This window comes from Octodon degus, unplaced genomic scaffold, assembly GCF_000260255.1.
Source record: "Octodon degus isolate 3935 unplaced genomic scaffold, OctDeg1.0 scaffold00092, whole genome shotgun sequence".
NCBI classification, from domain to species: domain Eukaryota; kingdom Metazoa; phylum Chordata; class Mammalia; order Rodentia; family Octodontidae; genus Octodon; species Octodon degus.
In genome coordinates, this window is record NW_004524668.1 from 7,984,833 (window position 1) to 7,998,784 (window position 13,952).

Sequence of the window (13,952 nt, forward strand, 5' to 3'; positions counted from 1 at the left end):
AGCTAATTCTTTTCCCTCTCTCTGTCTCTGTAGAAACTTGAAGGGTCTAAGTGCAAAGGTCAACTTTTGATTTTTGGGGCAACCAACTGGGACTTGATTGGTCGTAAAGAAGTGCCTAAGCAACAAGGTATGAGAAACAGTTTCTAAACATCGATCAGTTGCTTCTTCTGTACTAGGTGTCCCGTGCTGACCACCCAGCAGGTAGGTATTCTCTGCTTACAGATGTGTTCAGAGAGGCCGAGGGACCTGTCTGAGGCTGCACAGCCCCTGCCTGCAGTGGTGGAGCTGGATTTGAATCCTGGGCTAGAGTCTCTGATTTCACAGTTTTGCCTTTAAGAAACCAGTTCCATTAAGATTTCACAGGGAGTGGTTTCCTAAAGGAGGGACAGCATCTTGCTCCCCCTCCTCCCTTCCCATACCCCCACACCTTCCTGCTGGTGAAGAGGCTGCTCCCAGGTGACGCTGCTGGAGTGTCCTGGACATTTCATTGACTGCCAGGTGTCTGATACTTCGCTCATAGTGGTTCACAAGTGGCCAGCTTGCTGCAGCTGCAAGGGTTGACAGCAAGTAACAACCCTTGGTGGAAAGAAAGGGAGCAGAGAAGTCCCAAGCTTTTTGTCCCAGGTCCCTTTAGGAAGTTGGTCTTCTCCTCTGGGGAAATGAGCCCGTCCCCAACAAGGCTGGCATGTTGCCATGCTTTATGGCTTCTTGATTTTATTTGGGAACTTGCCCAGAGTGCTTTCTACCAGTGCTTCACCCCTGAACAAATATTTGCCCACTGTCACAGCTGGCACCCAAGGACCGGGTGTGGGAGACCTGTTCCTCCCAAGGAGCCGTGGCGGCCCCTGTGTCCCTCTGAGTGGCTTTGTGGAGCAAGCCTGCCTGCTGCAGGAGGCCGCCTGGTCTGTGGCAACAGTGCAGCCTGCATGCAGGCGGCACTTCTGCCGGTCCTGCTCTTCGCTGGATGGCCCGCCATGGCTAAAGTGCCAGCCTTCGACCAGCATGGGGTCAGGGAACACCCAGCCTCCTGCCCCATCTGAGGCTATGGATGTTCTAACTGGGGCATCTCAAAACTGTGTCCCCTTCTATCCCTACTTCCACAGGGGCCAGGGAGATAGCTCAGTGGGTTTCTCCTAAGCTGGTTTACGTAATTTTTTTTTTGTTTTGTTTTGGTGATGCCAGGGATCAAACTCAGACCTTGTACTTGCCAGGCAAGCATGTAATTCCACTGAGCTATCTATCTCCCCAACCCCCTATTTCTTTCTCTCTCTTTCTCTTTCTTTTGCAGAACCAGGGATTGAACTCAGGCCCTTGCGCTTGCTGGGGAAGCGCTTATTCTACTAAACCATTTCCCCAGACCCTTACTTATCTTTTTTGTTACTTTTTTTGTCTTTTTGAGAGGGTTTTGTTATCTAGTTCAAGCTGGCCTTCAACTCCTAGCAGTCTTCCTGCCTCAGCTTCCTGAGTGCTGGGATTACAGGTGTGCACCACCATGTAGGTAGCATCTGTAACATTTTTACTTCTACAAATACCTTTAAATATCTGCTGGTAAATACTGGTGGGAAGAGAGAGTTTGCTTTCCGCAGGATGCACCAGCTGGGAGAAGATAGCTGCCTCTCGCACCTGTCAGGGAACCCAGGGACCCTAACCACCAGCTGCCTGCGGCTCACCAGTTGGCTTCCCAGAGAGCAGGGTGGGGCATTATTAGGACCTGGCCATGGGGGCCTGACGAGGAGGTAGAGGAGGGATGCTAACATCCCTCAAGCTGGCTACCTCCAGGATTAGCTGTGGGCCCTGTGGATGAAGAGGATGGGCACGAGAGCCTGCCTGCTGCCCTTGGAGCTGGCCGAGTGCTGGGCCTGAGGCGGGGCGAGGTGGTGGTGAGTCAGCAGGCCCTGGGAGCCTTGCAGTGGCAGACCTGCTGTGGCTCAGTTTCCCTGAGTTCTGTCCTGCGCAGCTCCCCCCTCCTGACTTAGGTGGTGCCGCAGGGTCTCTTCCAGTTCTAAAGTTGCCTTGGAGGAGGCCGCTGGTATAGGGATCTCTGTGCCGAGGGTGTGCCTGACATCCCCACGGCTGTTAGTGGCAGTGCTGTTACAAGCCTGACCTGGGGCCCTCTGACCATGAGGCCACACACACCCTGCAGGGGACCTGCTCTGTGACAGGGAGGACACGAGTGTCAGTGTGGCACCCTGAGCTGCTGGCTCCCACCTCCCCAGCAGTTGTCACCGCTGTTCTGCCCCTCGATCCCAAATAGCAAACGACTATCCAGCCCCTTTCTGAGGGAAGTGGGGATGTCTGTCGAGGGAGTGGCTGATCTGTTGCCCTCTGGTGTGCTGCGGTGGGATCCAGCAGTCCCCATGTGCCAGGTGTCTGGCCTGCCCTGGCTGCTGTCACAGAAGGGAAAGGAAAGGCAGGTGGCTCAGCAGGAGGGGTGCCAGCTGGGGGAGCCACTGGTTAAGGGGAGGCATTTCTCTTGTTGATTTTTTTTCTTCATTAGTGTTCGTAGTGCAGGGTTATGTGGTTATGTTCAGCGCAGGGTGTCAGGATATGTAGGCAACACATCCATATCTCTTTTTTTAAAAAAATGTATGTATTTGGTAGGGGGTCTCAACTCGGACTCATAATGATCCTCCTGTTTTCAGCCTCCCCAGTGCTGGGATTATAGGCATGCACCGCCACACCCAGACTCAGTGGCTGGCTCTGTACCCCCGGGGGGCGGGGCTGGCGCGGTGCAGCCTGTGGTGCTGGGGATTGGATCCTGATCCCTGTGCTTGCCTAAGCAGGCACTTTAGTCCACTGAGCTATGTGGCCAGCCGCCATCTCTGTCCTTTTTATGTGCCCCTCCCCTCTGACTATATTTTGGTCCCTAATGGGATTTCTAAGTCAGGTAGAAATGGGTAGGAACTGAGTTGGTGGTGGTGGGGGAGCTGAGGCCCAGGGAAGGTGAGACTTGGGGGGCTGTGGGTGGGGCCTTGCTGGAGGGCAGCAGGGTGGCTTGTGACACTGGGGCTGCTGGCTCCTGGGGTGCTTTGCTTTAAAGCCCTTAGGGAACACTTGAGAATTAAGGTGTGTACCTCATCCTGGGATCTCTCTTGATGACCAGGTCAGCCTAGCACCCCCGAAGAATTGCCCCTTGGGCCTGAAGGAAGTGGCTGGTGACATTTTAGGGGTGATCTCTTCCTCCCTGTCACTGGGCCACGAGGTCTGATTAGAATCTTGTTCTCTCCACAGCCGCGTACCGAAATCTCGGTCAGAATCTGTGGGGGCCCCATAGGTATGGATGCCTGTCAGGGGTCCGGGTGCGGACGGTGGTCTCGGGGTCGTGTGCTGCCCACAGCCTCCTCATCACCACTGAGGGGAAGCTGTGGAGCTGGGGTGAGTACCAAGTGGGGCAGGTACCCAGTCCCCTCATAGGAACCCGCCCACTCCATCTATGGAGGAGGTGTGCACCCCGCTTCTGTGCACAGGCCCATATTTTCCTCATTGCCAGCCTGCCTTGTCTGTCTACCCTACACAGGATGAATCCTTTCTTTATTTGGTACAGGGTCTCACAATGCAGTGCAAACTCATAGTGATCCTCCTATCTCAGCCTCCCCAGCACTGGGATTACAGGTGTGTGCCACCATGCCTGGTCTGGGGCTGGCACGACATGCGGTCCCAGGCATTGAACTCGGGTCCTTTCATTTGCCAGGCAGGTGCTTAGACTGCTGAGCTATCTCCCCAGCCCCTATTTTCATTTTTTTGAGATAGGGCCTTTGTACCTCCAGCTGACGTAAAATTTGCAGCAATCCTCCTGCCTCGGCCTCCTGAGTGCTGGAATTATGGACCTGTGTGTACTCCTAAAGTCCGGCTTCCTTTGAATCCTCTTCAGCAACGTTTTCCTGAACTTTTGGACTAAAGTTTGATCTTTTTAATGCTAAGACACCTCAGGCCAAGCACCTGTCCCTGCAGCGGACAGTCCTGTTGTGCTCACTAGCAGGGTGACATAAGGCCTCTTCTTGCTACTTTAAATGCCACCAGCTTTTGTAGTTGCCACCTCTTGTCATAGGCCTGGTGCCCCCCCTCGCGTTGCCCCAGGTGGTTGCATTTCCTGTTCTGTGTTCCTCCCAGGGCTTGGGCGGCCCAGCCTGGCCTGCCCCGCAGCTCCCCTGTTCTTCAAGATAGGTTAATAAGGTATTGGTAATTGACCACAGCTCACTGCCTTCAGAGCCCCAGGCTCTGCTGCTAGCTGGACGTGTTAGCGCTTGTCCCCTCCCTTGTTTCTGGCCCTTTGGCTGCCTTTTGTCCATATGACTGCATTTTTATTTCAGTCTGTTTGAACCATTTTTCACGATTTCATGAGCTGCTGCACCAGAGTCCAAATATATTAACATCTGTCGTCTTCCCGCACTCTGCTAATTTTGTAATTGTGTTGCAAAAAACCTAACAAGTGTGTCTGGCCCAAATTGATCCTTCCCAGCTCTTGGTGACATGCTGACATTTGCCCTGAATTTTGTCTTCTGCCGGTCGGCTTGGGGTGTGTGTCCCCCCACAGTGTCCCAAGCCTGGCTGGCTTTCTTCTTCTCTGCTGAGTTGGCCTCCCAGCAGGTTCTGAGACGGTCCTTGTCTCTGCTGCCCCTGCAGTGGGAGCTGCTGTCCATGTGTTCATGATTCCCTGGAGCCAGTGCAGAGCGACAATGGGTCACGGGTCCACCCTGGCAGGCTGGCAACTTCCTGTCACACGGCACTAGCGACTGTGGCTCTGTGTTTGGTGTTGAACATACCTTTTGAAGTGGACCTGGCTGCTGTGGCAGTGTGACCCTGAAGCACACCTCTCTGACAGTGTGCACAACCAGGGAGCCGCCGCCTCGCCGCAGGCCCCTGTGGAAGTCCCCATGGCGGTGGCCTGCTCATCTGCAGGCTACTCCCTCTGCCTACTTCTGCCAGGGCCCTGGCACCTAGCTCTGGCTCTGCTCTCAACATCTCTCATAACAGCCCTGTCACATCTCCCTTAACCCACAAGTACTAGGTCACATGGGTGGTACCCTCAAGGAGGGGTTTGAGAGTGCCCTCAGGCTTTGCTTTAGACCTGTTTTGGAACCTATGTGGGGCTTAGGGGTGCCTGGCTCTTCTAGGGCCCACCCAGGGTGTAGAGGCATCCCCAGGAGTAGAGGCTTAGCTACAGCCAGAGCAGCCTCAGTATGGTGCTAGCCCTGCAGGCCAGGTGTTCAGAGGAGGTCTGTCCCATCACCAAGGCTCACAGGGCTCCAAGTATCTGAGGGGTAAGGGGGAAGGGATGCAGATGGGAGAAGTGATTGGCAGAGACCAGGAGGTCCGGGGTAGGTGCTGCCTCCGGCTGAGGTCCTGGGCCAGTGTTGGGATGGTCCTGGTGAGGGAGCTGAGGAAGCAGGGTCTCCAGGGCACCATGCGGACTGGGATGTCAGGAGCTCATTGCATGGGCCATGTCCAGGCATTTCTAGGGTTTTCCTTGCTATCAGATTAGAAGTGCACGAGGGTGGGCCCCGACTCTGCCGTTGGAAGGGAGGTCAGAGGTGTGTGGGCACCTGCACCCCACCCTGAGGATGGAGAGGCTGAAGCCTGCACTGCCCAGGCTCAGGCCATGGCTCCCTCTGGACAGGTCCGGGGAGCCCCCTGCGTCCTGCCCAGCCCTTGTGTCACACTTAACTGCAGCTATGATCCTTCTGCAGGGCGGAATGAGAAGGGGCAGCTGGGCCATGGGGACACCAAGAGGGTGGAAGCTCCGAGGCTGATCGAGGGCCTCAGCCATGAAGTGATCGTGCCGGCCGCCTGTGGGCGCAACCACACCCTGGCCCTGACGGGTAAGGAGCAGGCACTGCCACAGGGATGGGGTGGAGTCGCCCCAGTGGCTCTTGGTCAGGGTGGGAAAGGAGCCAGGGGGTTTATAGCACACCTTGCCCCAGCTGAGACAGCGCCAGGGTGTGTGCCCTGGGGCCGAAGGGGAGTGGGGTGTGCTCCGAAGTGCCTGCCTGTCCAAGTGCAGTCTGCCTGGCAAATAAGCTGTGTCTTACTGTTTTGATGCTTTTGATTCCAAACCTAGTTGAAAGCATTCAGCGTTCCTTTCCCTTTGTTGCGGTTTCTCCCTTAGAAACGGGCTCCGTATTCGCTTTTGGAGAGAACAAGATGGGGCAGCTGGGCCTGGGCAACCAGACGGACGCTGTCCCCAGCCCTGCGCAGGTAATGGGAACACAGGTGGTCTTTCTATGGGTTCTGTCTGTGCTCAGGTCAACAGCCTTGCTGAAAAAGCTTTTTCTTTCCAAAGGACAAATGTGCATAGAGAGGTCTTGCCTGGAGTCTGTCCTGTTGGAAAGAAAGTTAGAACTGTTTTCTGGATATAGCTTTGCCTTCATCTACAAAGACTGGCTTGAGCTTGGGTGGAGTCACCTGCCAGAGGCTTAGAGCACCGATTAGTGCTGCGCTAACAGGTGTGTGTGGCACACCTGGCCCAGCTAATTAATCTGGAACCATTTTATTTCTTGTTTATACCTTAAGAGCCAGATGTAGTGGTACATGTCTGCAATCTTGAGGGTCAGGCAGGGGGATTGCAGGTTCGAGCACGGCCTGGACAGTTTAGCAGTTTACAAAGACCTTGTCTCAAAAAGAAAAGGCCCAGAGATACGCTCAGGGTGAGGGCCGTGGGTTCAGGCCCCCGTATTACAAGGAAGGGTTCATGACTTGAGTAGTTCTACAGCTGTAGACAAGATAGCACATGGTCCATCCTAGCACCAACATGAATAAAACTTCTGTCATTTGGAAGTTGGGGCGGTACTGGAAATAGTGGTTGGAGTGAGGTTAGGGTTTGTTGGTCAGATTGTATTTTCTCCAACCTGAGTGAGTTCTTTTTTTTTTTTTTCCCGGAACCGGGGATTGAGCTCAGGCCCTTGCGCTTGCCAGGGAAGCGCTTATTCCACTGAGCCATCTCCCTGGCCCTACCAACCCGAGTTCTGAGCTTGTCACTGAATTTAGAATTCACCTACCCACTGTGAGCCCTGATGCCTGAGACACATTGCTGTACATTTTGGGGTTCAGAGCTCCAGCAGTGCATCATATTTTGGCCTCTGCTCTGTCCCAGGAGAGTGGGGGTCACCAGAGTGTTTCCACATTCCGAGCTTTGTGTTGCCCACATGCACCCAGCTTTTGCCTTCAGAGTTGTGGGGTCCATTAAATCTCTTGAATTCCAGTAATTGTTTCATGCCATCTTGGGGAGGCTTTTTATCAGTTTTTGGTCTGCTCTCTTGTCTTTTCAGATAATGTACAACGGCCAGCCAATTACCAAAATGGCCTGCGGGGCGGAATTCAGCATGATAATGGACTGCAAAGGAGATCTCTATTCCTTTGGTTGCCCTGAATATGGCCAGCTGGGTATGGAAGGCTTTTTTTTTAAAAGCTTTGTAATCTAACCAAGTATTTAGAGGAAGGAGTGAGTGTGGAGCTGCACATGTATTAGAATGTGGGTAATTGATCGGAGATAACATCCTCTGTCCATTGAGTGGCCTTGCATTTAGTGGCCAGTGTGTCGTGCCTCGCGGGCTAACAGTGTGCAGGGATTTGCCTCTGTGGAGGAGTCAGGACCAGAGGCTTGACAGAACTGCTTCTCTGGTTGGGAAATTATTTGTGTAAGAGTCTTGGAGTTGTAGGAAAAAAGAAAACGCCACCTCCTTCGTTTAGTTTCACGGATAAAAATTTGCCTTTCCTGGAAATGAGACCGTGACAGAAGGTGGTTCTAAGAGCCTGAGGGTTTTACATCAGGTTTGCAGCCGGGACCTCAGGGCATGCAGGGAAGACTTGGGGTCCTCCTGGTTTCACGTACATGTGCACTGTACTCGAGCAAAGCCATGCCCGCCTAGGGTCTCTAAGAGAAGCAGCAGCTCAGCCGGGGGACGTGGCCTGCCACCCTCGCTTTGCAAGGTCTCCATTTTCTCGCCCGCCTGGCAGGGCGATGTCTTCCCAGCACCTGAGACGCGGGCGCCCCCTGCTGGCGCCTGGGCTGCCTGCCTGCGCCCCGAGATCTGGGTTGCTGGGTCCCTGCGTCACTACAAGTGGGCAGATGGCAAAGTATAAATAGAAGGCGGAGCGGCGCTGCCCTTAGACTCCAGGGAACAGTGACTTTGTGAAACTAAATATACCTCCAGTCAGAAGTGAGAAAGAACAGCCCCTTAACGCCCATCCGCGAGCTGGTTGCCGAGGAGTTGTTGGGGCTGTTGAAGAAATGGTTGCCATGGCCACAGCCTCTTAGCGTGCGCAGCCTGCCCACACCGGAAGTGCGTTTCTGTGCTTCCCGCTACCTGCAGCTCCCTGCAACTCCCTGCTGCCACTGGCTTGCACAGAAGCCAAACGTTACTACATTGAAGCAGGTAGCCTTCGGATCGGGCCATCTTGGGCCTCTCAGCAGCTGAGCATCGGATCTGGGAGCCTTTCCTCCGCGTGCAGCGGCGTCAGGTGTGGTTCGCTGTGCAGGATGCCTGTTACCAGCTTCCTTCAGGGCACGTTTGCGGTCTGTGTCCACGCAGACGGCTGCTGTGTGGGGTTAAGAGGCAGAGCCACGGTGGAGTCTGCAATGTGCACTCCTTCATGCACGCCGTTGCCGTGCAGCGTGGGAACATGTCATTGGCCAAGCTGCCGCCCCCGCCCCCCAGCAGCCCTGCAGCCCTGTCCCTGGGGCAGGAGCGGGTGCTGTGTTCAGCAGAGGAGAGGAGGAAAGGGGATGCACTTTCCTGGCCTCCGGGGTCCTCTGTCTGCTCCATACTGGGCACGTGGACAATGGAAGGAACTTGAGGACCTGTGTTGGCTGCTTTGTAGGGCCCCAAGAAGAGTGCAGGCGTTTCAGAAACCATTGTTTTGTGAGAAACGGCTCTAGCCCTGATGTGGACACTTTTTTTTTTTTTTGTGGCGGGCTCAGCCCACCTTTGGGGTGGGGCCAGTGCAGCTTGTGGTGCTGGGGATTGAACTGTGGTCCCTACACTTGCCTAAGTAGGTACTTTAGGCTTAGGCCTGTGAGCTGTCTCACTGGCCCTGGACACAGTTTTTACTGATGTTCTTGGATCCATCAGGTCTTGAAAAGCTGGAGGCTGGCCTTGAGCCTGTGATCCTCTCCCTGGGCGGACGGGCACGCACCACCGCACCTGGCTCAGGAAGCTTGATAGTGCAGCACTCCCACATCAGCGGGAGTGGGTATGCAGGCAAACACGGCGATCACGTGGGGTTAGGCAGCAGCCAGCAGTCATGCAAGTGGCCGCCACAGGCATGCCAGTGGTGCAACTGACAGTGATTGCTGCAGCGTGGGTGTGGTGCTGGCCGAAGGTCACAGGAGTGCTGCTGTTCTGGCATGTTCTCCAGCCTGCAGGGCAAACGAAGCATGGTGCATAGCTCTAATTGCATCATTTAGAGAGACTGAGGCAGGAGGATCACACATGAATCCCATCCAGGCAACAATAGCCTAGTGACACCCTATCTCAAAGTGATATTTTAATAAAGGCCTGAGGATATAACTCAGTGGTAGAGCAACCCCTGGGTTCAACCCACAGTACTACAAAATGTAACAAAGACTAGAGGGCAGCCAGCCCCTGGGTTAGCGACTGGTTCCTGAGGCATCTTGTGCAGGCGTCGCTTAGGATAGGAGGCCCAGGCTTCAGCGTCCCTAACACTCGTGCAGGTGACTGGTCACTCCTGGGCACAGGAGTCCAGGACTGCGTTGCATTGTCGTGGCTGCTCTTGGCCTGCTGGGGCTCCCTGAGGCCCCCCAGCTGGGGCACACACAGGTCACACTCTGCAGACTGTTTCTGAGCGGTGGCTTTGCCCTGCTCTGACCGTGCCCCCCAATAGGAAGTGAGTTGTGTGCCACATCCTGAGTTGAAGAAATCTTCCTAAGGCTGCGTTCTGTGCAATTTTTACATGTTCCGTTTATCTGGGGTGGGCCTACAAAAGTGATACTGTGATCTACTGAACAGCTGGAAAACCTGGGAAGGGTGAGGCGGGCCAGGCTAGGGCAGAGGGCGCAGTGCCACGTTCCCCGTGTCCTGCGCTGTTGCTGATGGCCGGCTTTGTGGGCACTCCAGGGCACAACTCGGACGGGAAGTTCATTGCCCGGGCGCAGCGGATAGAGTACGACTGTGAGCTGGTGCCCCGGCGAGTGGCTATTTTCATCGAGAAAACAAAGGACGGGCAGATCCTGCCCGTGCCGAACGTGGTGGTACGAGATGTGGCCTGTGGCGCCAACCACACGGTAAGGCTTGGTTTCCTTGTGTGGGTAGATGTGCATGTGCCTCCAGTTCTCCGCACTGGTGCTGCTGGGACAGGGCCCAGGTGGGGATCGTGTTGCCCTGCCCGCAGGAGAGGTGGCCCTTTTTCTGCAGGAAGGGGAGACCAGTGGGTAGAAAGGGGAAATGGCAGTGGGCTCCCTGCAGGGAAAGGGTGGCGCTGGCCCAAAGCGGGTGCTCAGTGTGCTCTGCTTCCTCCGCTTCCCTGACTCGCAGGAGGCCGGCGCAGAGGCCATGTAATGCCCTCGCCCCTTTGCTCTTAGCCACTGCACCTGGTTCTGCCCTTGTCACCTGAGGAGGCCCTGATGACCCAGCCCGTGCTTCTCCTCCCCACAGCTGGTCCTGGACTCCCAGAAGCGCGTCTTCTCCTGGGGCTTCGGGGGCTATGGCCGCCTGGGCCACGCGGAACAGAAGGACGAGATGGTGCCTCGCCTGGTGAAGCTGTTTGACTTTCCGGGCCGTGGAGCCTCCCAGATCTACGCCGGCTACACGTGCTCCTTTGCTGTCAGCGAAGTGGGTCAGTGCTTGTTGCCACCTGGGGAGCTGCAGTGGGGTTGGTCACCGTTCCATGGGGGGCAGTGCAGATGTCGCCTGTCCAGTCTGTAAACTGGAACCTCATGTCCCAGTGTCATTTCATGGGGGTGCTTGCTGCTACAACTGCCTTTCTGTCTTCCACTCAGTGGTGCTGAGGGCAGGACCTGGCCAACTGAGATTCTTATGGTGGGGCTGTTTTTATTTTCCTCCAGGTGGGCTATTTTTCTGGGGGGCCACCAATACCTCCCGAGAGTCTACCATGTACCCGAAAGCAGTGCAGGACCTCTGTGGCTGGAGGATCCGGAGCTTGGCTTGTGGGTAGGTGGCACTGTGACCTGGCTTGAGCCGGGTGTCTGGATGTCCTGGGTGCCTCTTCCTCAGGAGGGTCCCTTCCAGGCTTGGGGTACACAGCTCCAAGTGGGGTGCAAGAGGAGGGCGGTCTGCTGGGCTCTGGGCCAGATGATCCCTTCCCTGTCTTCATGGGAAGAAAAGTCACTGAGGGGCTTTCTTGGGATAAACACACACAAAGGAACTCAGTTCCGGGTTGGAAGTGGCAGGATTTTAGTTTTTCAGCCAACCAGGAGCTCACTTCAGGTGGGTGGTTCTCACAGCATTATTAACATCTTGTGCTGGGTTCCAGCGTAGTTCGGCGAGGGGGCGACGGATCGCTTAGTGTCCAGGCAGTGCAGTGTGTAGGGTCCCCATGGCTCTGCTGTGAGGATTTCCATTCCTGGGCCCTTAGCCCTCCAGTTCCAGTGGGAATAGAGTTTCACTCTCTTGGGAATGGGCTGTCACCTCATCCTGATGTGGCCTATCTGCTTAGAGTAACCTCACCCTAGAGCCCCAGGCCCTGTGGGAGGGTAGGGGAACAGGCAGCCCTAGTGGCACTCAGGGGCTTAGCTGAGGCCCGAGAGTGGCTTGTGGGGACCATCTTTAGATTCAGCAGGACCTGCTAGACCTTACAGGGTGGACCCAGGAAGCCACGGGTCTGCTCAGGCCCTTAGGCAGGGACTCCCCAGCTGCCAATGGGCTTGCAGCAGCTGTGCTTGTGACAGCTCTTGCCCTTCACAGGAAGAGCAGCATCATTGTGGCAGCTGACGAGAGCACCATCAGCTGGGGCCCGTCGCCGACCTTCGGGGAGCTGGTGAGCCGCCCTGTCCTCCTGAGCAAGTGGGGCCAGGCTGTCTGAGTTAGGTGCCCGGAATTCCGTCACCCTGGGCCTTGCCCTGGGCCACATTAGGTTTCCAGGACAGCTCTGCTGATGACTGTCAGCTGGGGAGGTTGTGACGCTGCAGGGCTGGGAAGGGCTGGGAACAGGGCTGCCTGCCCCTCCTTCCCGAGAGGGCCTGGTCCACGGCAAGCACCACTTGCACTGCGTCTCTGGCTACTGAATGTCTAGCTGGCCTGGCCTTGCAGCCTAGAAGGCAGCCTCAGCTGTAGTTGGCATTTTGTGGGACAAGGTGCCATTTGAGACAGACAGGCAGGTGACCTGGGGACACTTGCTTTATCTATTTTTTTGTTGTTGTTGCTCGAATGCCTTCAGGGCACTTTTGGCCAGCAGGAGAGGTGTGAGGTTCGAACTCCAGCAACCTGAGGCTGACAGCTTTGTGGACGCAGCCACTTAAAGAACTGAGCTAGGGCCAGGCCCCCGAAATGGCAGAATTGTTTTTTTTTTTTTTTTCCGACGAATGCCTTCAAGGCATGACTGGCTGTCTTGTGTTGTGGGGATCGAACCACAGCAACCTGAGCCTGACTGCTTTGTTGAAGCAGCCACTTAAAGAACTGAGCTAAGGGGAAGGCCCCCGACACTTGCTTTATCTAAACTGAATTTTATTTTCCTCTTTTTGTTGGAGGGGAATTGTTCTGGAAATCACCCCAGGACTAGGCACACTGACCCTCCACCACTGAGCTGTACTTGCAGGTTTTTTAAATTGTATTCTGAAGCAAGGGCTGGCCTTTCACTGTGTTGTGTTGTGTTGATTGTTTTGAGATACAGTCTCACTGTATAGCCCAGGCTGGCCTTGAACTTGGAAGTGATCCTCCTGTCCTGTTGCATGGTTGCTTGGCTTCTAGAAGCAGAGGCATGGGGGTGCAGGGGTTGTAGACCTAGCACCTGTGGTTGCCGTCTCTCCCTGTGCTCACGATGTCATCTGCTATCCCCATGCAATGCCCCTAGAGGGTGGAGTTACCCCAGGCCAGGCCAGGACCTAGTTGTTGGGTTCTGAGGCACCTAGAGGTAGCTGTGAATGTGCTAGTGTCTCATCTGGTGCTCGGGCTGGTGGCTAGGGCACCTGGTCAGTAGGACACTTGGAAGCCTCTGTGGCACCCCCATTTGTGGTGCATGCCTCGGTGGTCGCTGTTTCTGTGAGTCTCTGCTTCCCTTACCAGGGCTATGGGGACCACAAGCCCAAGTCTTCCACTGCGGCCCAGGAGGTGAAGACGCTGGATGGCATCTTCTCAGAGCAGGTGAGCATGGCTGCTGTGGGGGACCTGTGCAGAGGAGGCCCCAGCACGCTGTGTCCTCCTGGCTGTGTGCAGCCCTTGTGGGTGGTGACACTGACCAGCTCTCACAGCGTTTGGGTTGCAGGAGAAGGAAGGCTCCCAGCAATGCGGTCCACGCACTGTGGTAGTCCTCCCCTGCCACGTCACTCAGCAGGGCCCAGACACCGCGCATTGATTCCCAGGGCGAGTGTGTGACTTGAGTCTCTTATGCCTTCACCAAAACTGGTGTGCACAGCACTAGAGCAGGGTGGATGCCCACGTGATCTGGGCAGGCAGGTACACCAGGCACATGCCCCGGGTCCCACAAGCTCCTGCCAGCAGGCTTAGTGGGTGTCCTTTAACTCTGCAGAGCTCTGACTGAGAGAGTGTAGAGGACGTGGTCATTTGGGGCCAGCAGTCTTTGGGGGAGAGGGGTTGGCCTTTGCTTTCTGAGCGCCTTGCATTTCTGACTCCTGTGCCAGCGCAGCAGGCTGGTGTTCCCTTGTGCCCCATCCTTGTACCCTGTGTGCTGCAGGCCTGATGACCACGCTGCCTCGGTTTGCCCCCTAGGTGGCCATGGGCTACTCGCACTCTTTGGTGATTGCCCGAGACGAGAGCGAGACTGAGAAGGAGAAGATCAAGAGGCTGCCGGAGTACAACCCG

The 13,952-nt window shown here is 55.6% G+C and overlaps 1 protein-coding gene across 1 annotated transcript in view; it reads left to right on the forward strand.

The window, feature by feature from the left end:
- Positions 1-13,952, forward strand: part of Rcc2 (regulator of chromosome condensation 2) — a gene marked incomplete at its 3' end in the record, with an annotated part of 28,313 nt that extends 14,361 nt beyond the window's left edge. Inside the window, exons 4-14 of the mRNA XM_023722452.1 lie at positions 34-127; positions 3,232-3,375; positions 5,688-5,819; positions 6,107-6,195; positions 7,266-7,380; positions 10,074-10,240; positions 10,611-10,791; positions 11,021-11,126; positions 11,880-11,952; positions 13,197-13,274; positions 13,860-13,952. Coding sequence (XP_023578220.1) covers positions 34-127; positions 3,232-3,375; positions 5,688-5,819; positions 6,107-6,195; positions 7,266-7,380; positions 10,074-10,240; positions 10,611-10,791; positions 11,021-11,126; positions 11,880-11,952; positions 13,197-13,274; positions 13,860-13,952 — 1,272 coding nt within the window. The remainder of the gene's footprint in view (positions 1-33; positions 128-3,231; positions 3,376-5,687; positions 5,820-6,106; positions 6,196-7,265; positions 7,381-10,073; positions 10,241-10,610; positions 10,792-11,020; positions 11,127-11,879; positions 11,953-13,196; positions 13,275-13,859) is intronic.